Source organism: Gambusia affinis, linkage group LG04, assembly GCF_019740435.1.
Source record: "Gambusia affinis linkage group LG04, SWU_Gaff_1.0, whole genome shotgun sequence".
NCBI lineage: Eukaryota > Metazoa > Chordata > Actinopteri > Cyprinodontiformes > Poeciliidae > Gambusia > Gambusia affinis.
In genome coordinates this window covers 21279102-21303820 of record NC_057871.1, presented here as the reverse complement: position 1 = coordinate 21303820, position 24719 = coordinate 21279102, and the positions used below count along the sequence as shown (strand labels likewise).

At 40.4% G+C, this 24719-nt stretch overlaps 3 protein-coding genes across 4 annotated transcripts in view; 2 read left to right on the top strand and 1 right to left on the bottom strand.

Moving 5' to 3' along the window:
* The first annotated feature begins 19 nt into the window (after positions 1-19).
* Positions 20-6265, top strand: sgsh (N-sulfoglucosamine sulfohydrolase (sulfamidase)). The gene is made up of 9 exons (XM_044114362.1): positions 20-159; positions 1195-1355; positions 1465-1570; positions 1673-2052; positions 2596-2677; positions 2759-2962; positions 4417-4583; positions 4657-4874; positions 5950-6265. The coding sequence occupies exons 3-9, from the start codon at positions 1477-1479 to the stop codon at positions 6131-6133; spliced, it is 1329 nt and encodes a 442-aa protein (XP_043970297.1). The 5' UTR covers positions 20-159; positions 1195-1355; positions 1465-1476; the 3' UTR covers positions 6134-6265.
* Positions 6266-6386: 121 nt separating this feature from the next.
* npb (neuropeptide B) lies at positions 6387-8814 on the top strand. The gene is made up of 2 exons (XM_044114407.1): positions 6387-7842; positions 8254-8814. Exons 1-2 carry the CDS (start codon positions 7579-7581, stop codon positions 8380-8382), a joined length of 393 nt encoding a protein of 130 aa, XP_043970342.1. The 5' UTR covers positions 6387-7578; the 3' UTR covers positions 8383-8814.
* Positions 8815-9672: 858 nt separating this feature from the next.
* gnav1 (guanine nucleotide binding protein (G protein) alpha v1) overlaps positions 9673-24719 on the bottom strand; it is a 29643-nt gene continuing 14596 nt past the window's right edge. For both annotated transcript variants that reach the window (XM_044114382.1, XM_044114381.1), the window contains exons 6-9: positions 16375-16504; positions 16072-16143; positions 13019-13106; positions 9673-9893 (exon numbers count right to left, since the gene is read on the bottom strand). In XM_044114382.1, the coding sequence (XP_043970317.1) occupies positions 9703-9893; positions 13019-13106; positions 16072-16143; positions 16375-16504 (481 nt within the window). In that variant the 3' untranslated portion in view covers positions 9673-9702. The remainder of the gene's footprint in view (positions 9894-13018; positions 13107-16071; positions 16144-16374; positions 16505-24719) is intronic.

Sequence of the window (24719 nt, the reverse complement as noted above, 5' to 3'; positions counted from 1 at the left end):
AACTTTTAAGTCCGTGACCTCATAAACGTTTAATGCTGTTGTTGTCTCCGGAGATCAGATTTTCAGATATTTAAACCTGCCTGGATCAGTTGCTGTTTGTGCTTTTAGCCTCTTGTCGCGTCTCGGAGTCAAAGAGAAGAAATGTCCTTCTAATTATTGGTGCGTAACCATTTAATATAATAGATAAAAATTAAATTTTTGGAAATTAAACTGTTAAGGTATCATTTCATTGTATGTTTGTACCAGTCTTTCTTTATTTCATTAGCTACACCAATATCTGTTCCAGCTATTTATTCTGCATTTGTATTACTTTGAGTTTTGTTAAAATCTGTTCTTGGGTATCTTTGTTTATTATTATTATTATTATTATTATTATTATTATTATTATTATTATTATTATTATTATTATTATTATTATTATTATTTACAAGCTTTAGTTGTTTTTTTTGTTTATAATATTAAAATTTTCTTGTGTTTTTTATGAATTTGTTTTTTTGCTGTTTGCCTAACTACAGTTTCTGTAAAAGGGACTGGTTTAAGACCAGCATGCACTGCAGTGGATCAGTGTTTGAAGTTTTGTTTTGTTTTTTCACCACATCAAAAGCGGCAGGGAAGCAAAAAAGAGGATCTTTGTGTATTGTTCGCCAAACTGGATAACTAATCTCTAAAACGCAACTTTCAGATTTTGGACATTGGACTTCATTTGCTTGCTTGCGTGCAAAAATATCACCACAGTCAGCAGCGGCTTATTGATTATTGAATGTTAGATGTTTGGTTTGCCAGGCTTCTTTGTGCACAGACCTGTGCAACAGTCTTGTGTCATCATCTGTCATTTATTTTACGTTTTTATGTTCTTCCAAGCAGCTAGGCTGGTTTATATTTGTTAAACGTTGTCTTTATTAATATAAAATACCAATAAAATAGGATAAATACGGGTGCATCTCATTTCGTTACGATATAGAAAATATTGTTTGGTGATCCAATTCAAAAGTTAATATTTAATTTATATCTGACATAAAACCAAAATTCAGTTAAAGCAATTATTAATACAGTAAGGTTAACCTTTTCAACATCCATGTGAACAGTGTAGTGTCTTTAGCGTGTGACCTTGATGTCATCGCTCTTAAACCACTGACAACAAGATTAATTTAATATGTTAGTTAAAGATTAATTTCTTTTTCTTTTCCCCCCCAGCTGACGATGCAGGTTTTGAAACGGACGTCTATAACAACTCTGCGGTCCACACTCCTCACCTGCGCTCTCTGGCCCGACGCAGCGTTGTGTTCAGGCACGCCTTCACATCCGTCAGCAGCTGCTCCCCGAGCCGCTCCGCCATCCTCACTGGCCTGCCACAGGTGACACACACACACACACACACACACACACACACACACACACACACACACACCCGTACCCGTCACTCCCTCCTGTTTGATGGCACTGAGGTTAGTCTTGTGTTTTCAGCATCAGAATGGCATGTATGGGCTCCATCAGGGAGTTCATCACTTCAACTCATTCGACGGAGTTCAGAGTCTGCCGCTGCTCCTCAGCCAGGCCAACATACACACAGGTTCATTTAAAAACTGACATCTTTTCACTTTTTTTCACTCTTGTGTTGCTTTCCCTTGATCTCTTTTCTTTTCGTTTTTTTTTCTCCTGTCATTTCCCGCAGGTATAATCGGGAAGAAGCACGTCGGTCCTGGATCTGTTTACCCCTTTGACTTCGCCTACACGGAGGAAAACAACTCCGTCCTCCAAGTGGGCAGGAACATCACTCGGATCAAACTCCTGGTCCGCAAGTTCTTCCAGACTCACAAGGAAGAAGCAGCTGAGCGTCGGCGAGCAAGAGGCGCGGGAACGAGCAGCAACCCCAACGCAGAGCAGGAGGAGGAGAGGCCGTTTTTTCTGTACGTGGCCTTCCATGACGTCCACCGATGTGGCCATTCACAGCCTCAGTATGGGGCTTTCTGTGAGAAGTTTGGGAATGGAGAACCGGGAATGGGTTTAATTCCCGACTGGAAGCCAGTGTATTACACACCAGATCAAGTTAAGGTGAGGGGTAAGGCTACTGAAAAATGTATCATGATAAAAGGTTGTCAAATCAGTCTATATCGATAATTTTTTTATTAGATTTTTGTTGTAAATATCGGAAATAATGGCAGATAAAACACGGATAAAAAATTACCTTTCTGTTTTATCCGCAGTTTCCTCTCATTCTGTTGTTCTGATTTTCCTCTTTCACTTCACAGACTATTTATTTTTATGTTTAAGCTACTGCTCAACAGTTTGTTGCTAGGTAACCAAAGAACAAGTTAGTAGATGCCACCTGCCTTGTTTAAGCAGGTAAAGTCTTTCCTCTGCCTACATCCCCCAGAATGCCGTGCGGTTCTGGAGTTCAGTCAAATTATTGAATATCCTATGAGATGTGTTTTGTATTGATATTGATTAGGTGTCTATTTCTATATATGTTGTTATTGGTTTATTGTCCAGCCCTAGTCAGTGGTGTCAGGTTTTCAATGGATTCATAAAATGGATTCAAGTCGGTCTGAGGAACTGAATCCAGCGCAAAGTGTTTCTAACTCTGAACGTCTTCAGGTTCCTCCCTTCGTACCCGACACACCCGCTGCTCGGGCCGACCTAGCTGCACAGTACACCACAGTCAGCCGGCTGGATCAGGGTCTGTTCAGCACCTTCACAAGCACAAAAAAACCCAACAAGAAAAGGATGAGGAAGACTAACCCACAATGTTCCTCTGCAGGTATCGGGTTGGTGCTTCAGGAGCTGCGGGATGCCGGTTACGAGAACGACACTCTGATCGTCTACAGCTCCGACAACGGTATCCCTTTCCCCAACGGCAGAACCAACCTGTACCGGTCTGGAACCGCCGAACCCATGTTGGTTTCCTCCCCGGAGCACAGGGAGCGGTGGGGCAACACCAGCCAGGCCTACGTCAGTCTGCTGGGTGAGAGACGGCCACATCTTCCACCCAACAACAGATCCCTCACCTCCAATCCTTCCTGGGTTTTTATAATTGGGAGGATGCTGATATTTAACGGAAAACAGTGTAAAGTTATGGCAAGATTACACGTAAAACATTTTTAGAAATGTAAACATGACAGTTTAAAGCTGATCAGAATATGTAATGATGTGTTTTAAGACAGGCCTGTTTCCTTTAGCCACTCCTCAAAACTGGATGGACAAGAGAACATGAGTAAGATGGATGTATATGTTGACCTTCAGTAGTCTGGAAATGGCAACAAAAACATCTGCTGACCTGAAGCTGCCTGGAGCTACAGTCTCACGACTAATTGAAATGTTTCAAATAATGGAAATTGTGACAAGCTGAGCTGATTGGGACCCAGGCTTATCTTGCCATTATGCTCATTCTAGCTGTTTGAAGAGAAATGCCAGGAAGCATCCATTTCTGTCCTATTATTACAACCATGATCCCAGCTTCGGGATCCACCGCTCTAAGGTACAAATTATCAATCAGAAAAGTCTTGTGATTTGTTACCCGAATCACAAGACATAGATACAAGTTTAGTCTCAAAATCAAAAGTGCTGTCACTTTCTTTAAGCTCATTTAGCTCCATTTGGCTTGACGATATGTAAAAACTGCACTTTCTGGCCTCAACAGGTGTCACACCATCTGGTTTGGGACAAAAACCTGACCAGAGGGAAGATTAGTAGGACAACACACACTTTCAGCTTTCAGAGAACCCTCCGAGGATTTAACAGTGAATATGTATTTTTAGTCAGTTTCTGCGTTCAATGTGTTTCTTCTGCCACTAGAGGGAGACACAGGAACACAACAGAAGCTGCTCAGCTGCTAAGATAACATGAACTTAATGTCAATATTGTTAATGAAAAAGCTATTATATTCTCTAAAATACACACTGTTAATATTTCACAAGACCAGATCATTTTTATCAGTCAGTGCAAATTATGTAAAAAAAAAAAAAAGTAGACTAACAGAGAGCAGCAACATTGTAGCATCATAATTTAGTTGAATGCACAGATACTTATTAAACAGAATAATTTTTTAAAAATAAAACATTGGTGCAGATCGTTCCCACTAGGAGGCACTGTTTATGTACAGAGGCAGAAGCTTTTTATGCATTTGCAGCATTTTGATCAACCTCTGTGGACGAGTGTTTGCTACAGTATTTATCTGTAGCAAAGGGAGTTTGATGTAGTTTGAACACATCAAACTCTTACTATGAAGGTTTTGTTAGTTCTATGTCATTAACTCGGTACAAAATTAGTAATTTTTTTTATTACTAATGATCTAAAATGAGGAGCTACGTCTTAATTTTATCCATTTATGAGCTGATTTAATGTTCATTGATAACAGGTTACAGTTTAAATTTATCTTCCATATTTTTCATCCTCCCTTTTCTTCCTGTGTTTCTGCAGACATCACTCCCACCGTCCTGGACTGGTTTTCTATCCCCTATCCATCCTACACCCTCCCTGAGAGTCGGTCCGTGCAGGTCCTCCTCACCGGCCGCTCCTTGCTGCCCGCTTTGACCTCCGACCCCAGCAGCTGGAGCACAGTGTACTCCAGCCAGTCGCTTCACGAGGTCGAGACCTCACCGTCGCTCAGTCAGGAGGAACTCAAACCCCAGGCCCTGACGAACTCCGCTCTGATTTCAGGTGACCATGTACTACCCGATCCGCTCTGTCCACCAGGGGGCGTACCACCTTCTTCACAACATGCACTACCGCATGCCGTTCCCCGTCGACCAGGACCTGTACGTGTCCCCGACCTTCCAGGATCTGCTGAACCGGACCAGGCTGCAGCGGCCGACTCACTGGTTCAAGAGTCTGGACCAGTATTACTACAGGGAGCGCTGGGAGCTGTTCGACACCAGGTCTGAGTCCCCAGTGTCAGGGTTCAGGTTTAAAACTGACACATGGGAGAAAATTCTTCATCACAACTGAACCAAAAAAAAAAAAAAAAAAAAGAGCAAAACTAAATCAAGATTTTTAATCTTTAGGGGGAAGAAAATCTGAACTTTGAAATTAATTTTTTTTTAAAAACAACAACCAGGTCCACATTTCCTAAAATGGCAGCATTATGGAAAATATAATTTGTTCAAATATTGTGCAGCTTTAATAAAAGAAAAGGCTAGTCTTTTTTTTTTTTTTTAAATAAAAGTTAAAGTTAATTTATGCATTAAGCTGTTTCTCTTCTCCAGCGATTTTGAGGTAAATGAAGCAGAAGTTGTTCTTGTCCCCCTCCAAACGCTAAAGCACAAAGTTGAGCAGCAGACGACCGTAAACTGAGCTCCTAATTATTCAGACATCCATCGTTTTTGCTTGTTAGACTTTCTAAGACGCCATCTTAGGCCTTGTGCAGACGCGATGATCATTCTTCATCATTTAGGTGACAAACTGTTGCTTCAGAAATGATGACAGATAAATTAATATTATAAGTGATCATTAGTTTCAGTCCCCCTCCCTGTTCTCAGCTGTAATAAGAGGAAAAACTTCAGTATATTTATATAATTGGATTACAACCAGACGGGTAGATCATATATATATAATGTGTGTGTGTGTGTGTGTGTATATATACTTTAAAGTATTTTGCTCTTCACTTTAATAATCAAAATAAATAGGAATAATCACTTAACAAAAATATACGTATCAGTGTGTAAGGACTCTATACAAATTTGTCTTTTTGAAATTTCAGTGATATTCCAAACTATTCAGACGTGCTTGTACATTTAAGAGGGAACCAGTAATGAACTGGTAATGCTGGCTGTTTTACTGGTACCGGTTAAAAACCTACCATCTGAGTTCTGAACCAGTTGCGAACGGCGTATTGTTCGCAGTTGTAAACATAGTTTGTTTAATGTTTCGTACATTCAGACTGACTCAGGGTTTATACATCATGACCTCCTCAAGCAGAGGAACCTGATGGTGTTTTGCTGTGAACAAACCCAGGACCGACCCTCAGGAGGCCAAGAATCTGGCGTCAGACCCGTCCTACAGCGGCGTGCTGGACAACCTGAGGCAGCTTCTGCAGAAATGGCAGTGGGAGACCGGAGACCCCTGGGTCTGCGGGCCGGACTACGTCCTGGAGGAGAAGCTGGAGCCTCACTGCAGACCCCTCTACAACGGCCTCTGACTCGCGCTGATGGTATTTTCTTCCATCTTCACTGACTCGATATTTTCAGATACCTTCATTCATTTGGTTTTTTTTATATTTTTGTAATAGAATAAGCTGTAAATAAGAAATAAAACTGGAGTTAATTCTTTACGTCATTTCAGTTTTTCCTTCTGCTTCATTGTTCTGGACAATTTCATCCCTCAAGTCAACTTTTTTTTTCTCCTCTCACTTTAAGACCAATCTTCCATCATCAGGATTCTCATGACGCGTTCTCATAGAAACCCAACATAATTACAGTTTAACTGTATTTTTCTTTTTATTATTCATTCAGGCTGACTAAGACTGATCTGCTAATTACACCATTCAGAGGAGTTCATGGTGCTTGACGGGAAGAGTTAGCCTGCGTCCTGAAAAGGGTTTCTATTGATTATAACGTTTCCCCGTAAAATCCAGATCAATTTATAACTCAAACCCTTTCAAAAATATATTCACATGCTTTAATTTAGCTCATGCTTTGTCACATAACCACAAATATCAGAGGATTTTATGTGATGGACATGGTACAAAATTGTCAAGTGGAAGGGAAAAGATGCACAGTTTGCATTTGTTTCTTTCTTTATAACCCCCAGCCCTAAAAAAATAAATAAATTTGGAACTATAAAAGCACAGCGATGTGGCTCTACTTAGGGGGTTTACATCCACATTTTTGTGTATGTAAAGAAAACTTAAAAAGACGTACAAACGGCGCCATTCCCTCCTGTAAAATCCCGATAAGAAAATTAAAAAATTAAAGTTTGTATTTGTTGCCAGACAAAAATGCATAAAACTTCAGAAAACAGACGTAGACGGACCCAGGCGCTGTGTCGTGATCAGGTTGCGCTGCTCCAGACTAATCTGCAGGGATTTTCAGTCCTAATTTGTCCACTTTCGCACATGTTCTCCAACAGCTTCTCCATGAAACCCACACCTTCCTCTTAAGCTGTGACCTCTTGCCTCACATTTCTGTCAAGGACGACAGATTCATTTTGACCCCTTAAAACGTCAGAAGGGGGTGACGTCCTCATACCTCTCTCTCTCTCTCTCTCTCACACACACACACACACACACACACACACACACACACACACACACACACACACACACACACACACGCATCACGATGGCGTGGCTCCAGCAGCCCATCAGAAGCGGATCAATTAGCGCCGTTCCCCCTTCTCCCTCTCCATTTTCTACAGACAGATCATCATCATCCGCCCACCTTGGCTCTGATTTGACGAATGTCCTGTGTCACGATAAACCTCACCCAGCCTCCCTATATAAGAAACAGAAACTTTTCCAAGATTCCAGCAAAAACAAAGTGTCCGCAGACGAAGAAGCAGACCTGTAGAAGCGCTGTTTTCTTGTGCGTAAAAAAAAATTAATAAAAAATTCACCCCCCAAAAAGTGCCAAAACCGTCCTGGAGATGAAGAAGTCCGTCAGGTTCGCCGTGGTGTGCGTCGGAGTGTCTCTGCTCATCTCCTGCCAGTCCGTCGAAGCCTGGTACAAGCAGGTAACCGGACCCAACTACTACTCTGTGGGCCGCGCCTCGGGGCTGCTGTCCGGCATCAGGAGGTCTCCGACCGTCCGGAGAGCCGAGTCCGAGGAGACGGTGATGGACAGCGGGGAGGCGGCGGGAAACAACTTGATCCAAGAGACCAACAGGCAAATCTCCGTCCTGAAGAACATGGTAGGCTCTCCTCCATAATGATTACGCGCGTAAAAATCGTGCTTTCCGCTCAAGAGTTGCTGTTTTGTTAAAGATGGCGAGAAAAGTGAAACGTTCTTTGAAATGCAAAGGGAACTCCGATATAGAGTACATGGCATTATGTATACATGTTACGCGTTATGCTTTAATCTGCGTAATGTCGCAGATTAAAGCGCAACACAAACCGACTAGTTCTACTAGTTCGAAATATTTGGGCTGAATCATATCAGTGAACTCACACAAACACTGATTTACTCGTACAGACATACATAACTGAACCAAATCTCTTCCATTCCTCACCTTGTTTCTGATATTTCTACGAGTTTTTTTGTTTTGTTTTTTTTCAAAAGTGACATTGTTTCATTTCAACTTTGATTTCTCTCCAAACTCCAGGCCATCTGCCTGAAGGACATCTCTCCAAACCTGAAGAGCTGCGAGCTGCTGCAGGACGGGACAGGAACCTTCCAGTGCAAGGCAGACGTCTTCCTCACCCTGGACTCGTTGGACTGCCTGTCCGCATGAGTCTCCGTGAACCCTCCTCATCATCCTCCAAAAAAAGAGAAAGAAAACAGAGATAGAAAGCGAGAGGAAAAACCAGAGATTTTATCTGGAAAGGCAGAAAAAAAAAAATCGAAACAGAGATGAGGGATGGATGGAGATTTTTGCTTTGATGAGGGACCGTGCAGACTTTGAATGTTTTCTCTTATTTAAAGAAAAATGCTTAAAAAAAAAAACATTGTTCAGTTTTGCTTTTGGCTGCAAAGAAAAAAAAATTTAAACAGGGGGAAAAAAAACCCAACAATGCCAGACAGTTTAGATAAAGCCATTTTCATTCCAACCCCTTTGCATAATATGGAAATGTTCAAAAATGTCCAGAGGTTTATCTGCAGTTTTCCACAATTCCTGTAAATTACTTTTATTTATTTATCTATTAAAATGAACAAACAAACAGTATCAACCTGCCGTTGTCTGAATTTGCTTCACAATCTTGAAAGGTTTGTTTTCGTGTCTGTCAAAGAGGACAGAGTCACATTTATTCACATTTCAAATAAAAGCAGACACACACATCATCACCACTTCATCATATAAAGCACCTTTGGGTGTTTTTTTTTTCTTTTTTTAGTTTCAGTAAAGCCTCCGTCAGTCATGGACAAATATTGTTTATTACTGAAGTCGGAGCGCGTTGGCACCGTCGGTCGCTCAGGGGAATCTTCAGAAACAAACTCCGGAACAGATAACGCCGCAGCTCACACACGGAGGAGGCAGAGTTTTGCACGACAAATCAGAGTTTATGAGAGGATGTGTCACAGGTGGAAAGAAAGGAAATTAAACCCAAGTCAGACGACCTCTGGGGTGTTTATAATGTACACGTTTTGCTTCTAATGAGCGCCGCCGCATGGCTGGTATTAAGGCAGTGGGACAGTTAATGGCACAGATTAAGATGCCTGCTGCGTCTGGGATCTCGGGCGAACACAAACCCGCGAGCAGTTATACGGCCACGAGCGCCTCATTAGGAGGCTGTGACGCACGGCGCAGAGACACGGTGATGGATGAGGGGGAAAAACACACGACGGTATGCATGGGTGAATCCTGCGAGGAGGAAGGCAGCGGACAAACAGTAAATCCTCACCGCGCCTCTCTGTTGTGCTTCGGTCACAAACGCAAAAGGAAAGCTCTGGTGTTTTTGGAAGCACTGCCAAAAGCTTCAGAGCTCGGTTTTGTGTTGTGGGAAGTTAAATATTAATAGAGGACAAACTTTGTTTTGGTTCACTTCAGTCTTTTTAAATGAAACTTCACTGAGGTCTCAGTCTGTGGGGTCCGTGCAGGCACCGCCGCTGCCGGCTACAGGAGCGACACAGCTTCCAGGTTCTCCTTAATGATCGTCTCCATAACCACCTGAAAGACGACCTGGATGTTGGAGGTGTCGGTCGCCGTGGTGAAGTGGTGGTAGATGAGCTTCTTGGGGCTGTTGTTGAGTGAGACGAAGGTGGCGAGGATGAAGCGTGCGGCCGAGTCGACGTCACAGTCCGCACCTGGAGGGTGGAGCAAAAGCTAGGTCACTTTTCTCTCATTAATAACAACAATAAAAGTACATTTGCATGGTTTAGCTCTCTGGTTCAGCCGTAAACCCATCCTCTAGAACTGGTGTGGCTTGAGAGGTTTGACAATCTCTTCATGGAACGCAAATGAACTATGACCCCCTGCACAGAGAAAGCGACTGGTTAATTAAATTCCTGACAGGAGCCTTAATGGTTGGATGCTCTATGGCTAAGTTTCCATTGGCTACAGGATTTTGTTGGTGCAGCTGTTTCTAATGGGCAAGAAAAACTCAAAAGTGTTTAGAAATTCATCGGGTAACGTGTGTAACAAGAGTGACAATTTTTTCTTCACAGCAGCATTTTGACAAATTGTGATCCACGGTATAAAAACACATCTAATGGTTTGTTTGGTATCTAAATCAGACTCATTTTTGCCAATTTTTTTTTTTTTTACATTTTTGCATGAATGTACGTTAAAGGACAATGTCAACACTTCACGTACAAAGCTTTCTTCTTTACAGAAAAGCACATTTTATCTGTTAGATAATAATAACAACTATAACTGTAATTCCTAATTTTTCAGACTGCTTAATATTACATAGCAGCTCTGTGATTTGCCAATAAAACATGTGAAAACCACCTTAGGGTATCCAAACTTTGTCTTAGTAAAGCTGTAAAATCTATAAATGTTATAAAAGAAAAGCTGAAATTGGGCAAAATTTATCTAACTGTGCTCAGGACGGAAACAAAATCAGACTTGATTCACGCAAATATATTCTGCAGACAGTTTAGGGGAAATGAAGCCTTACTGAGGAGCTAGAAGCTTTAATCAGAATCACGAGAAGCAGCTGGACAAAGAACAACAAAGCTTGGAAAGACTTTGCTTCACCAGCAGCAACATCTTAAAAACAAAGATGTTGGATCAATGTGGCGAACTACAACGAACTTCAAGTTTCAAATGAAAATGCGACAAAAATAAAGTCCGTCGTCTTCAAATTGGTCCTTTTAAAACCAGAGCAAGTTCCAGCAGAGAAACTGAAACGGCTTGGAAGGACATTTAATTCACCGCAGCTGCAAACCCGAGCAAGAACTCGGACTCATCATCGTATCTGCGCTCAGGTTGCTCTGCTGGCTGACCCCAATCCGAGCCGCGTTAGCATTTTTATTGACATTTGCATGAGAGCAAAGAGGACACGGCTCCCGTTGAGCCCGCCGAGACACGGGAGGTACGACACTGAGCAGATATACTGAACCTCCAGAAATAGCAGCATGTGTGGCACTCAGAGCTTATTATCAGTGCTTAATAAGCTGCCAAGTTAAGTTTTAAGCACTGACGTGTCTGAGTAAACTACTGAGGTGGAACAAGAAGCTTTTTAAAAAAATTATAATGCATAAAATGTGAGCAGGAAAGGCAGATGGATGCTCAGACATGGTTGAGCATGTCTGTAATGGAGTTCATCAGAAACAGAAGAAACAGAATCAGAGTTATTGGTCAAATCTTAGACAAGGAGCAAATCAGTCTGCATGATGGGAATACGAAAGGTTTACTTAACATTCAGAACCCTCCAGAGAAATGAGATGATGGTTAAAAGTCAAGGTTAAAGGCAGGGTCAGAATATTTACACATCGGCGCAAAATAAAGTATCAAATATCACGTATGGATGTCACCATTAATATATCATATAGATTTTTTTAGTTGTTTTGTAGCAATAAATTAGTGCATTTAGAGCTAATAAAGATCTGCTGAAGGTACAGGCTGCATTTTCTTCTCACAAATATTTAATAAACAGAATATCAGACGTTAGAATATTAATTTCTGAATACCTTAGAGTGATCTTTCATCAAAATACACACTTACAGTGAACACAAAAAGAACATACGCCTCTGCTAAATTTCCCAAAAGGCATTTCTTTAATAATGTCAGACTCTAATTTCACTCTCAATGTTAAGCTTGTGGTCTAGATTGAGGCTGAAGAAGCCTTGTTTATATTACCAACATACTGACTCCAGGTTTTAAACCAAGGTTTAAACTTCCTGACCAGTTTCCTTTCGTCTGAAAGTCGTGTTGGAAATATTTATTCTTTATTTATTTTTTTAGCAATTTGAATTTTGTTAGTTTATTCTTAGTTTACTTTATATTTTTATATTATTTACAGAGCTTATTTGTGGGTTAGTAATTATTGATTTTATCTCTTATTATTTGTCTCTCTATGTAAGACAGAAATAACTGCGGATCCATTTCCTATAAGTATAGGGACTGGTATAGCACCAGTTTGCATTGGGTTTGGGGCCTGTGGTTTCTTACCAGAGCAGGCGAGGCAGCAGGAAACAATGAAAAGTTTGATCTGGTTATTTGCTTGCCAAACTGGTAAAAAATAAAGTTTTGGACTTGAAGGTTGCTTTGTGATCCAGAGATCACGGCTAACCTGCCTCATACTTAAGTACAGTACAAAAGTTAAGGAAAAACAAACTCATAAAACAAACTAGATTACAAAATGAAAGCTGCTTTCTGATCCACTCTGACTTCACTCTGGCATTGTCCATCTCCCCAGTAAGCTAATAGAAAATATAAATGAGATTGTAACGAATTTATTTGCTGCACTGGGGTTTGAAACTTCACCTCAGTGCAGCAGTGGTGGCTCATTGATTGAACTTTTATAGGATGTTTGGTCTGACAAACAATCGCCACTACAGGCCGGATGGTTGAGACTTTGACCCAGCTGGGTTTTCCAACAGCAAAATGATTCTTGATAAGTTTTGATCAGGCAGGACTCAACAACTAACACATAGCTAAGGTTCTGCTCCATCAGTTGTTGCATCTGCCTTTGAATTTTCATGTGATTCTTGTATGAGGTTATTAGAATAACTCAGCAGAAACTGGAGGCTTTTAGTGTAAACTTAACATCACGCCTCAAAAGGAACAGCAGGCGCTGATGTAAGTAATATAAATCTGACCAAATGTATGTTTTCTGGTAACAGCTCCATGAAAAACCTTTCAGCTGCTTTTTTGAATGATACATGTCACTCAGGTCACAGAGGTCAATGACAGTAGAAACATCTATTTTTGGTCAAACATTGTGCAGGTGCTGTGCACATGAATGCACAGGGATTCGTCCTACCTTTAAACTGTGGCAAATATAACCGCAGATGCCGTCCTGTGTGTGAGATCTTGTCTTGGAAAAGGTCTATCTTGTTCATGAATAAAATCTGCAACAACAACAAACAGAGAAAGTCGGCTGGAAGCACAAGAACTGAGAAAACGTTGATTTGCAGAATGCCATCTGGAATAACCGGCAGATTTACTGTCACTTAGAAAGATTCACCCAAAAATCAATAGCTGTATTGATAAGAGCTTAGGTAATAATGGCACCTGACTGGAGTCATGCATCATGTGAACGTGATCAGCCAGCGGCTCAGCGACCACGTCCATAAATCTGCATCTCTGCTCGTCGTCTCAGGAAAACACCGTCCTGGTACTTAAGGCTTGGTACCCAACCAATTAAAACTGTGGCTTTGTTCTACCTTTTCGCCGCTTGTCTGATCACAAAGTCAAACAAAAGCAGAAAAAAAAGCCCCCGGATAATAACAAAGGAGCGATAAGATAGAGCAGATTTTCAATAAACAGGATGCGGAGCAACACCTAGGTGTGTAATTATCACTGACCAGCCACAGTGACGAGTTAATTGAGGTGGAGGTTACAAATTATCCTGCCACATAAAAAAAAAAAAAACACGTATCATTAAACAGTTTTATTTAATGAGCCTGTTAGCCGCCGTAATGTGCAGCCCCACACACAAAACCGGAACATAAACACGTCACACGCAGGCATTTTAATTGCCCATTCGGCTGTAATGAAGCTTTAAATAACTTTCTATGACTAAAAAAAACAAAAAAAGATAAAAGAAAAACTTAGTTGGTGTTTTCGGCAGGAGGAAATGTGTAAAACTATGTGCCTGTGACGCGATTAGAAAGTAGTCAACGCGGTGAAGTTTTATTTTTGAACTTTGAATCTGTCTTTGTTTCCACACAGATTAACCTGAACTAATAAAATCCGTGTTAGCGGTGAAAGGTTGTTGGAAAACACAGGAGAGTTCTCAGAAGTTGCCCTAAGTGGGCTTTAAATATAACTTAAGTCTGTGAGCTCATTGCTATGAAGTTTTAATGTTATTACACACAGGAAGCTGGAAGAGAGGGGGGGGAAAAAAGTCACCTTGACAAAGACGAACTTAAATATAACAAGCTTTTCAATTAGTGGGGCGGAAACAGCATTTATCAAACAGCATTTTCCTGTCCGGTCTGTTCAAGAAGAACTTGTAGAAGTTTAGTTCAGGTGGATCCTGTTGGCCCTGGATGCTGTCTTGACTCATTGGACTGGATCTGAGCCGACGTGAGTTAAACTCTGAGTTCTTCTATTACCGGGTTGTTTGTGAATAAATCAGAAGGCAAAATGAAATACAGTGAGTGGTGTAGCTCGTTTGTTGTTTTGTCTGGAGTTTCTTCCAGTATATATGTGTGGATTTTAGGCATACAAAGAACTGAGCAATTTTCAATAAATGTTTTACTAGATCAACATTAGTTCCAATCGATTAACTAATAACATCCGTTTAAACCTTCTTTTAGCGCGGTAGTTTGGCCGCCATCCAGCAGAGGGTGCTGCTGGTCATCATGAAGCAGAGCCAGTTGATACAGAAGCAAAGATGGCGGAGATATCCCAGAGAAACGGTCCAAACAAAGTCCGTTGTAGGATGCAAAATGAACTTTATGTGGTTTTGTTTTGACACTTGACTTACGTTTCACTTCAGTGGCTCATTCAGCTACGCTGCATAACGGAGAATGACCACTTATTGATTAATAGTTTGTCGATCGATCAATCAGCTTCAGATTAATTAATTGATAGCTTCCATCCCTAGTACTGGTACTCTGGTTCTCACTCACAATCCAAACTGATGACTGTTTTAAACTCTAATAAAACCAACCTAAAGCCTCTTTCTCAGCTGGTCAGGAAAGTAAAAAAGTCCCTGAATTGTGGCAAATTTGATAAGCCTAATTTTAAAGAAAAGGCCTTTTTCTCTGTGGTTTTCTTTGCCATCTCATCACAACGATGCTACCATGTTGTTCACATCTGTACTAAGATGTATTCTCACAAACGGCAGGATTTCCCTGAATATACAGGAATGTTTCTGCATCTCCACCATCAGTTTCAGCATTAGGTGTGAAGGAGGAAACAGAGTCTGAATTTTTGTTGACTTATCAGCAGCATGACAGGATTTAAAGGTAAAGTGCAGCTGTGCCAGCCTGTGCATCGAAGCCTCAGATCTTAATCAGATCTAATCTGATCTTAATCAGATCTAATCAGATCTAATCTGGTGAGTCTGCTAGGATTTGCAACAGCCTTGAATATTCTTGTACTTGTGAGTAATTTAAGTCGGTGTAAACCGATAGACTTGAATTTGTTTGGAAGGCGTCTTAAAACATTTCCAGCAACAGTTGCTTCATTAGGTCATTTCTGATGTCATTTCAAATTGTTCTAACATTAGCAGTAACAGATTATACAGCAATAACAAATTTTCCTGGACGATAAATTGTCTCATAAATTACTACGATAAACGATAATATTGTTGCTTTGAGGCTAACTTATACACGTTCAGCTAATCAAAGACCAATAAACTTTATTTTATTACAGAACACTCAACACTAGTGGAGGATATTTTACAAATCTAAAACGATCATGCGATTAATAACTGATTACTGCGACAGTAATGTTTTCTGAATCAAGGAGCTTCACAGCAGCATCCAGCTGCTGCTCAGCCTGGGTTCGTAGATTCAGGTGTGTGTTTTTGTAAACGTGAGGCTGGATTTCAATCATTTTAGAATTAAAATTGAGTGTACTGTGTTTTTCCCACAGCCTCACTATGATTGAAGGAGTTCACAAAGTAAAACAGACATGATACTGCAGGTTAAAAATGATTTCTCTTTCCCATCCAGAAACACAAAGATGCTTATGAAAAAACATGACTATGATGAATAAATATTGAGCAATATCTTTTTGTTATGGAGCTCCAGACTCCACTAACAGTGTCTGTTATAAAAACAGAATAAATCCTTTTCTGTCGTTCTCCACCACAGCTTAGGTTTGGTTCTATTGAGGCGGCGGAAGTGATGAACGGCTTACCATGGAGGTGCTGCGGAAGAAGACGTTGTTGCAGATGGAGGAGAAAAGTTTCATGCTCTCCTGAAGGCGGTTCTGCATGGAGAAGACAAAACACATCAAACAGCGATTCACATAAAATAAAATTGGATTCAAGCCACTTTAATACTGTGAAGAAAACACGCAAATCAAAACGTTTGACTGTTTAATCAGACACTTTAAAGCTCCAAGAGAGTTTAAACAAAATCAGTCAGAACATGTTTGTGTTTTTTTTTCTGATTGTGCAGCGTTGTCGTCTGAGTTGGCGTGACGTGTGAAACGACGTACCACTGAGGGGTCTTCCACCAGAGTCATGTCGTATCCGCTGAGAGCCACGACAAACAGGACCGCTCGGACGTCCTCGAAACAGCTGATCCACTTCCTGCGTTCGGTTCTCTGACCTCCAACGTCGTACATCCTGAAACAAACAGAGCAGGCGCGTCATGCGGAGGTGACTGATGAGCAGCTTTTTGTTTCTGCAAGCAGCTGTAGGCACAATCATTTAAGAAAGTATTTTAGGGTTGTCCCGATCTGATATTGATATCAGAAATCAGCCCCACATCAACCAAAACTGGGTCAGTTGTTCTCATACCTGTCATTGTTGACTACTGATCTTTGTTTTGATCTGGTTTTATCACTTGATCAAGCCTTTTCAGTCATTCCACACTAAAAAAATAAGTAGTAAAAGTATGTTTGATTTGTGGTAATATCGTATTGGATCGATATTGGCATCAGTCAATAGTCAAAGCAGCAATATCGGTATTGTATCGTAAGTGAAAAAGTTGTATCGAAACACCCTAATATATTTATTTTAGATTAATAAAATAAATAGAACACAACATGAGAAAATTGAAGCAGTATTTCCCTCTTACAGATTTATTATATTTTTGTTTTTTTGATCAATCTGATAAGATAAACGCAGCCCTATAACCAGACTGAAATAACAGAATTAGTGACATTTTTAAGCAAAACACATGAAGATCAAAAGTCACATCCATAGTAAAGTAAAGATTGTAAAAACATATTTTTGGCATGAACAGTTCATTTTATCGGGCTCTTTGAAAAAGAGGAACTAATATAGTTTTGCCCTATCTCAGTTTTTTCTCTCTCTCTTTCTGCTGTATTGTTCAATTAGCTGTCATGGAGGCTAAAACATTCTCCTGCAGATGAGTAGATGGTGACATATTTGGGAAGAAATAAAGCAAACATCCAATGAGATCCACATGATTGCACCTGCCTTCGTCTGAGGCACGTTGCGTTGATTGTTAATTGGAGAAAGTCTTCAAAGAAGGCCTTGTTTCGGTTTTATGAAATGACGTTTCATTGTTACTCAGACTCCCTCTCAGGCTGCAGCTGGCAGCAGAAATTGAGTCCTGATCAGCAACACGTTGTTTTGGTTTGAGATGAGAGTCTGAAATTTTCCAAAGCATCACACACGGTGCCACACTCGTCTGCCGGCAGCGTCCGCGCCCTTACCACCCTCTTCGATTTTCGCAACGTGGCAGCGCGAAGAGCGAAAAAGGTCAACGTTCTCCAGAAGGATGAAACAAACAGACGGCGGGAATGCAAGCACGCAAACGGAAAGGGGGGAAAGACGCATCCGTCCCTCTTCACCCATTTCCAGAGCCAGATGTGTCATCGCCCACCTTCCTTGTCGAGTGTCTGTGGAGGTAACGCCACGCTTTATCGAGAGGGGAAATGAACATGTGGAAACGCAACAAGGGAGGCGCACAGGAAAGGGAGCGCAGCATAAATGTCAGGTTATAATGGAAACTTTCCACTGAGATGGAAGGCAGGCAAAACGCTGATGTGTCATCAAAGACTCGTTCACCTCCACTTTAATAACGCCACTTTTAAATTTCAGGTTTTTTTCTCAATATTATTCAAAACAAACCAGAAGCAAGAAGATGCTGCTAGTCTGATATCAGTTTAGATGATTAACACAAACAGCAGACAGACCACAACCCAGACCAACCTGAGCTGTCATCAGAACTACGTCTAGCAATTTATAGAGTTAGAGATCATTTTCCAACAGCAGATAAAACCTCGATGATGTCACCAGTGATGTCACCAGTCAGCTCTCACCTGAAGTGATGAGCGGGGGATGAAATCTGTGTCAAATTCATTTTCCACATGACAAATTTTTTATCTGCTGTTGGAAAATGATCTCTAACTCTATAAACCTGATAGGTTTTGGGTAAGGAATGTTCAAATATGGCAAAAAAACAAAACAACAACAATAAAATAAAACTAAGGAGGCGTTTATGAGGCCTGGAAAAGTCTGTGATTTAACATCAGTGTTTTACAGATGTGAATAATTACTGAAATAGTGAGTCCGTCCATCCATCAGGACTCACGACCTCATCAATTTAAGATCAGAAACTTAAGGAGAGGTTGTCATTTTTTCATATAAATTGTTATCAAAGTATTTAGAAACATCAATAAAGTGATCAATTTGGTCAAATTACCAAAATTACAAATAATCTGCAGATTGTGTCCATCCATCCATCCATCCATCATCTTCCACTTATCTGGGGTCGGGTCGCGGGGGTAGCAGCTTCAGAAGGGAGGCCCAGACTTCCCTCTCCCCAGCCACTTCTTCCAGTTCCTCAGGGGGAATCCCAAGGCGTTCCCAGGCCAGCCGAGAGACATAGTCCCTCCAGCGTGTCCTGGGTCTTCCTCCTCCCTGTGGGACGTGCCCAGAACACCTCACCAGGGAGGCGTCCAGGAGGCATCCTGACCAGATGCCCGAGGCACCTCAACTGGCCCCTCTTGATGTGAAGGAGCAGTGGCTCTACTCTGAGTCCCTCCCAGATGACTGAGCTTCTCACCCTATCTCTAAGGGAGAGCCCAGATACCCTACAGAGAAAACCCATTTCGGCCGCTTGTATCCGTGATCTCGTTCTTTCGGTCATGACCCAAAGCTCATGACCATAGATGAGGGTGGGAACGTGGATCGACCGGTAAATCGAGAGCTTCGCTTTTTGGCTCAGCTCTCTCTTCACCATGACGGACCGGTACAGCGCCCGCTTGACGGCAGACGCTGCACCAGTCCGCCTGTCGATCTCCCGCTCCCTTCTTCCCCCATTCGTGAACAAGATCCCGAGATACTTGAACTCCTCCACTTGGGGCAGGACACCCCCTCTGACCCAGAGAAGGCACTCTACCCTTTTTCAGAGTAGAGTGCAGATTATGTGTTATTTTTATTTTTAGTATTTTTAAACACCTTTTAGTCCATCAGCTTCCCTCCACCTCCACCCGTTCCCCCGGCTCCTGTCATTCATGACCCATGATGCTCGGCCTCATCTGCAGGGATCTAATTGTAATTATCAGACAGCCTCATGTTAATGATGCAGAGAAGATCCCTATTACAGCTACAGGTCAAAGGTCAAACACAAACACACTCACATGTGAAACACAAAGACAATGAGGATAAAACTCTGATTTCACTTTTCAGTTTTACAAAGTTGTCATTTAAAGCAATCAACCATTTATTCTCTTTTGGTCACTTCAGCTCCGTATCGTCATCATTTGGGGCTCTCCTCGTTTTCCAGCTGTGTTTGCTGTGAGTTCCAGAAAGTTGGAGGCATTTCTGGTTTTTATATGCATATTTTTATGCAAAGTTCTTAAATAAATTGCTCAATCTGTGTACCTTAGAAACAAAATGTTCTTTAAATAAAGCTAAAATATTATGAATTAATTTATTGCTTTCAATTTGTATTGATGGATATTTTTGTTATTTTTAGTTCTGACCTTACATAAATAATATTTATACATTTTCTCAACTTTAACCCTTTAATTGACAGCGTTGTTGAAAAAAGTCTCTTCTTTAGTGAAAAAATCTCCCTTTACCTCCGTTTTCCAGGAGGAATAACATTTTTTGTTAATTTTGGCGGCTATGATGATTCAAATGAATTTACATGCAACATTTGTAAATGTATTTCTCCTTTATACATTAAACATTTTAAAGATTGTTGTAGGAATATCATGTGCATTTATTTGTATTTCTTTTTTTAAAGAATACTTTTTTAAGCCCCTGTCCATAAATACTCACAAATTTAAAAAGATTAGATTCTATTTTGTGAACACAAAAGAGTCGAAAAATGGCAGCAACTTTAATTTTTTTGTGTGCAAACTTATTATTATACATTATGAAAAGGTACAAAAAAATCCCTAAAATACACAGATAGTTCTGAGTGTAAAAGGAAAAGTTTTCTAACCGTATAAGAAAATATAAAGAAAGAAAACACAAAATCACACCAAAATTTAGGCCATTTACATAATTACCATAAATTTCACAAACTAAGTACATATAAATAAAGAAGTCCAGAGGTCCTGGAGGGTTAAGCAGGTGTATATAACTTATATATAAATCTATATATCTATTTTTATATAAATTTAATAGAATGCTGCAGTGAAGCGACGTTGTGGCTGAAAACAGGCCGTCTGTTTTTGTTATGCAGCAGCATGATTAATGGCAGACTAAACTTTGATGACTAATGTAGTGTACAAGGATCATCGTAAAACATAAAATGGTGATAAATCATTCAAGTCACGTAAGTCTAAATAAAAACAGTCTTTAGTGTTAATGTTGATGTGATCCCATTGAGTCAAACTGTACTTGTCTGGACACACACACACACACACACACACACACACATATATATATATATATATATATATATATATATATATATATATATATATATTTATATATATTTATATGTATGCATGTATATATATATGTTCTCCCTCCACAGCCTGAGCCTCCATAAAAGGGAAGCTGGGAGGGTGGTGGTCAAGTGTCAATTTCCTGTGTGTGTGACCAGGTGTGTGTGACCAGGTGTGTGTTGGGCCCACGCTGTTTGCTGGCTGTGGCAGGTTTGCAGGAAAACTGTTTTAAATTGATCCTCTTAATAAGTTTGTCCTGATGTTTCCATACAGGGCTGCATTATTATTAGTGTTCCGGTGGCAGCGTTACCTGGGCGTGTGGTTGTTTGACGCCGCGGGTTGGCTTATACATTTGTCTCTTTTAATCAGATTGAATTATATGTTTTTGTTTCTTATATTGCTTTTATTTGGCAGGGCTGCACCAGATCTACTAGACCAAGTTTGACTTTAGAGTGCTGGTTTATGTGATGTTTTTAATGTGTTTTAGATTGACTTGATTAAAGTGATTTCATAATAAGCTTTAGTAAGTGTTGTATTTTTGTTTTTACAGTTTTATCACTGCTTCCTGCTGTCCTATTAGAGTTTGATTTTCTTTGTTGTTAGTCCGCCCAGTTTGGATTATTTGTCTCTCTTTAGTGTTTGTGAGGGCGGGCTAACAACCTTTCATTTAGTTTGTCTGTAAATAAATAAATAATATATATATATATATATATATATATATATATATATATATATATATATATATATATATATATATATATATATATATATATACACACACACACACACACACACACATATCAGCAGCTAATGGGTTAAATCCGGTCTAAATGCTTCACAACACAAAGCGTTACATTTCCATGACACAGATACGGCAAAGGTATAAGGGTTAAAATTTTTTCCAAATAAAACTCTGAAAAGTGTGGCATGTATTTGTATTCAGTCCCCTTCACTCTGACACCCCTAAATAAAATCATGTGCAACTAAACCTCCGTCTCCGTTCTCAAGCCTGACTCTAGCTGGGTTAGGTCAGGTCCGGTTCTGAGTTTTGTGTGTCTCCATCGGCGGCGTGCTGCTCGCTACGTGGAGCGTAAACACGGGCGTGAACCTGCTCGACACGCCAACGATGTCATTGTGTGCTGAACCGCTAGGCTGCCAGTTCCTCTGAAATTTCTCGGTACTTTTGTTCGTTGAGAGTTTCCCCATCCAGTTAACATTTTCTGAACAGCAATTAGACCACAACTGAAAACAAAATGTCTGGACCTCGAGGTTCGATCATGGAACTATTGATTCGCCTTGCGTTGGATGACATGGGCCGATCGATGAAGTCAGTCTGCAGCCAATCCAATCGCTTACATGCAAGAACTGGCGACTTCTGACATGTGTGAAAAAAAGAAAGGGGGGAAGTAGGAGAGAAAGAAAGAAACATGCAAAGAAAGAGGGTAAGAATGTCTAGAAACAAAAGAATAATAACGAAAAGTCAACACATGAAACTTCTTCATTTCCAAAGACGTCGAACGACAGAAGAAGCAGCAGACTACCACAAAATAAAATAAACATCTGACTTGTGAACACAGACAGCCTCATCAGAAGCTAAAACGATTTACCAATCAAGCTGCACCATCAGTCAGCATCCTCAGTCTCTCAGAAAAATATCAATACTTTAATTTACATTCATCAATATCTGCTGACACAAACTCCTTTATCATATGATTTAGTCATCACAACTTTTTTATTTATTTATTTTTTGGCAACATTCAGTTTTAAGAATGCCTTTCTTCCCTTTTTTATTGTTTCTATGCATATTGTGAAAAACTGGACTAGATGGTTTTATTTTATTCAGGTTGTTAAATTGTATTCATGCTTTGTTGGTGTTTCTAAAACGGCAAAAGTATAGCATCTTATCTGAATTGGAATACGAGGCGTTTGAATCACCTCCAAATGGGCTTTTCAGAGTCTGAAATTAAAAGTCTTTTGTAATTAAAATGATATTCAGACTTTCATAGACACTCATACCGATAAACTTTGGTATGAGCGGGACGCCGCGCCGACAGGTCAATCGAAGACCACCTTCCATGCAACAACAAGAGAAGAAATCATCTAGAGCTCAGACAGCAATCTCAGTAAGTGAGCTGCAGGAGGAGGAGTGCTGGGCGCAGATGTTCACGCCGACGAGAAACCTTCAGCACACGAAGCAATAAGACGGATCCAGATGCCGAACGCTCGGCGTGAACGCAGCCCTAATTCTCACAATATGAAACCAGAGCAGGGAAAGTGTTTCCATTAAACTGCTGCGGATGCCTTGAAAGCAAAAACATTTCAGCTCCGAATCTCAAAGAGCCATAAAACCTCCCTCCATCCCTGACGAACACAAACCAGCTCTCCAAATCCCTTTGAAACCCATTTGGGGGCTCAGTTTGATATAATTACATTAATTTATGTAAAGCTACTCATCAAACCCGAGGGCTAGATCTTCTTACACATCAACCTGCGCGCAGACATGCACAAAGAGCCCGACACAAACACCCGAGCTGCTGCATGCCAAATATCTAGACCCAATTATTTATCTTCTCAAGCAGATAAGAAAAGAGGAAGTGGGAGAGGATCCACCTGAGACTTCCTCTGGCTCCGACCTGACACCGTCGCACCGACGGCGTTCAACAGGAAACATCCAGAATAAAGTAAATAAATCAGAGAGCGGCGTCTGAGTGACGCAGTCAGTAAAACTGCCAGGGAAAATCGGCGTCTATGTGCACCAGATGACAGATCCATTAGCATTTAAGGTGTTTCAATGTTGCCAAAACTTTTTCCGGGGCGTGAAATTTTTCTGTCAACTCAGACGTCCCACAAGTCAGCCACAGATGTAAAATAAGCGTCTAGGTGTAACACGAGCGGCCCAGAGCGGCGTCGCCGGCTGACAGATCGGTTCTCTGCTGCGTTTCTATGCAAAGCAGAGGTGATGATATTTACTGTCACCGCTTCACGCCGAGTGTAACGTCAGATCAGGATGAAGGACAGGTTCATTCTGCGGCAGGACAGAGGAAAGGGAAGTTTAGAAACGGGAGAAGTAATCAGATTTTTCTGAATATGATGAGAAGCACAATGCCACGGGACGCTAGCACGCAGAGACAAACAGACGAGTTTGGGCTGCTTTTATTTGATTGGATTTTTTTTTTTAAGTTTGCTTTGTGCAAGCAAGGCATTTGTAAAAAAAAATACAGATCACTTTCCTTCACAATTATGGTGTACTTTGTTTCGGTATATCACAACAAATGTCAATAAAACAAATAAAAATTTGTGATTGTGAGTTGAGCTTCATCTTTCCAAGTTAGATTTTCTGATTTTCTGGCTCCAAACTCAGAAACTTTCAAACCTTTGTAACGCTTTTAAAGTTTTTGTTTTGTGGCATTTTTCCCTCTTCCCTTCAGTCCAGTCTCTGTACCCGAACACTGCAGACTATTGTGTGGAGAGTTCTTAGAAATAATCAAGGATAGTGGACAGAAAAATGTTTTAAAGGGATAGTAAATATTAACGCTCTGCGTTAATCCCTCTGTTGGGACTGAAATCTTATTTTAAGTCAAACTTCTGTTTTAAGTTTAACTTAAGAATTAGCTACAACTAGGCCTGTCAAAATAAAAAATAAATCAATTACACTAAAACAAACTCAATCATTTTAATTTGCTTGATTTATTGTTTTTCTTTTTTCTCTCTTTCTACCAAAACAGATCTTCAGTCTGGTGCTCTCATCTCAACTATCCCTTTTATGAAAGACAATTTTGTCTACAGACTGCAGAATTCATTTTATTTGTCGTTTCTGTTGTTTTGTTCATTTATTTTGGATATTTAAAATCTCTTCCAATTCCAATGTTTAAAGGCTCATCACTGATCTTCAAGAATGTGTTCTTCCATTGAGTGTTATATTACTTGAAAATTGTCTCAAAATAACATTATCATTTACTTCA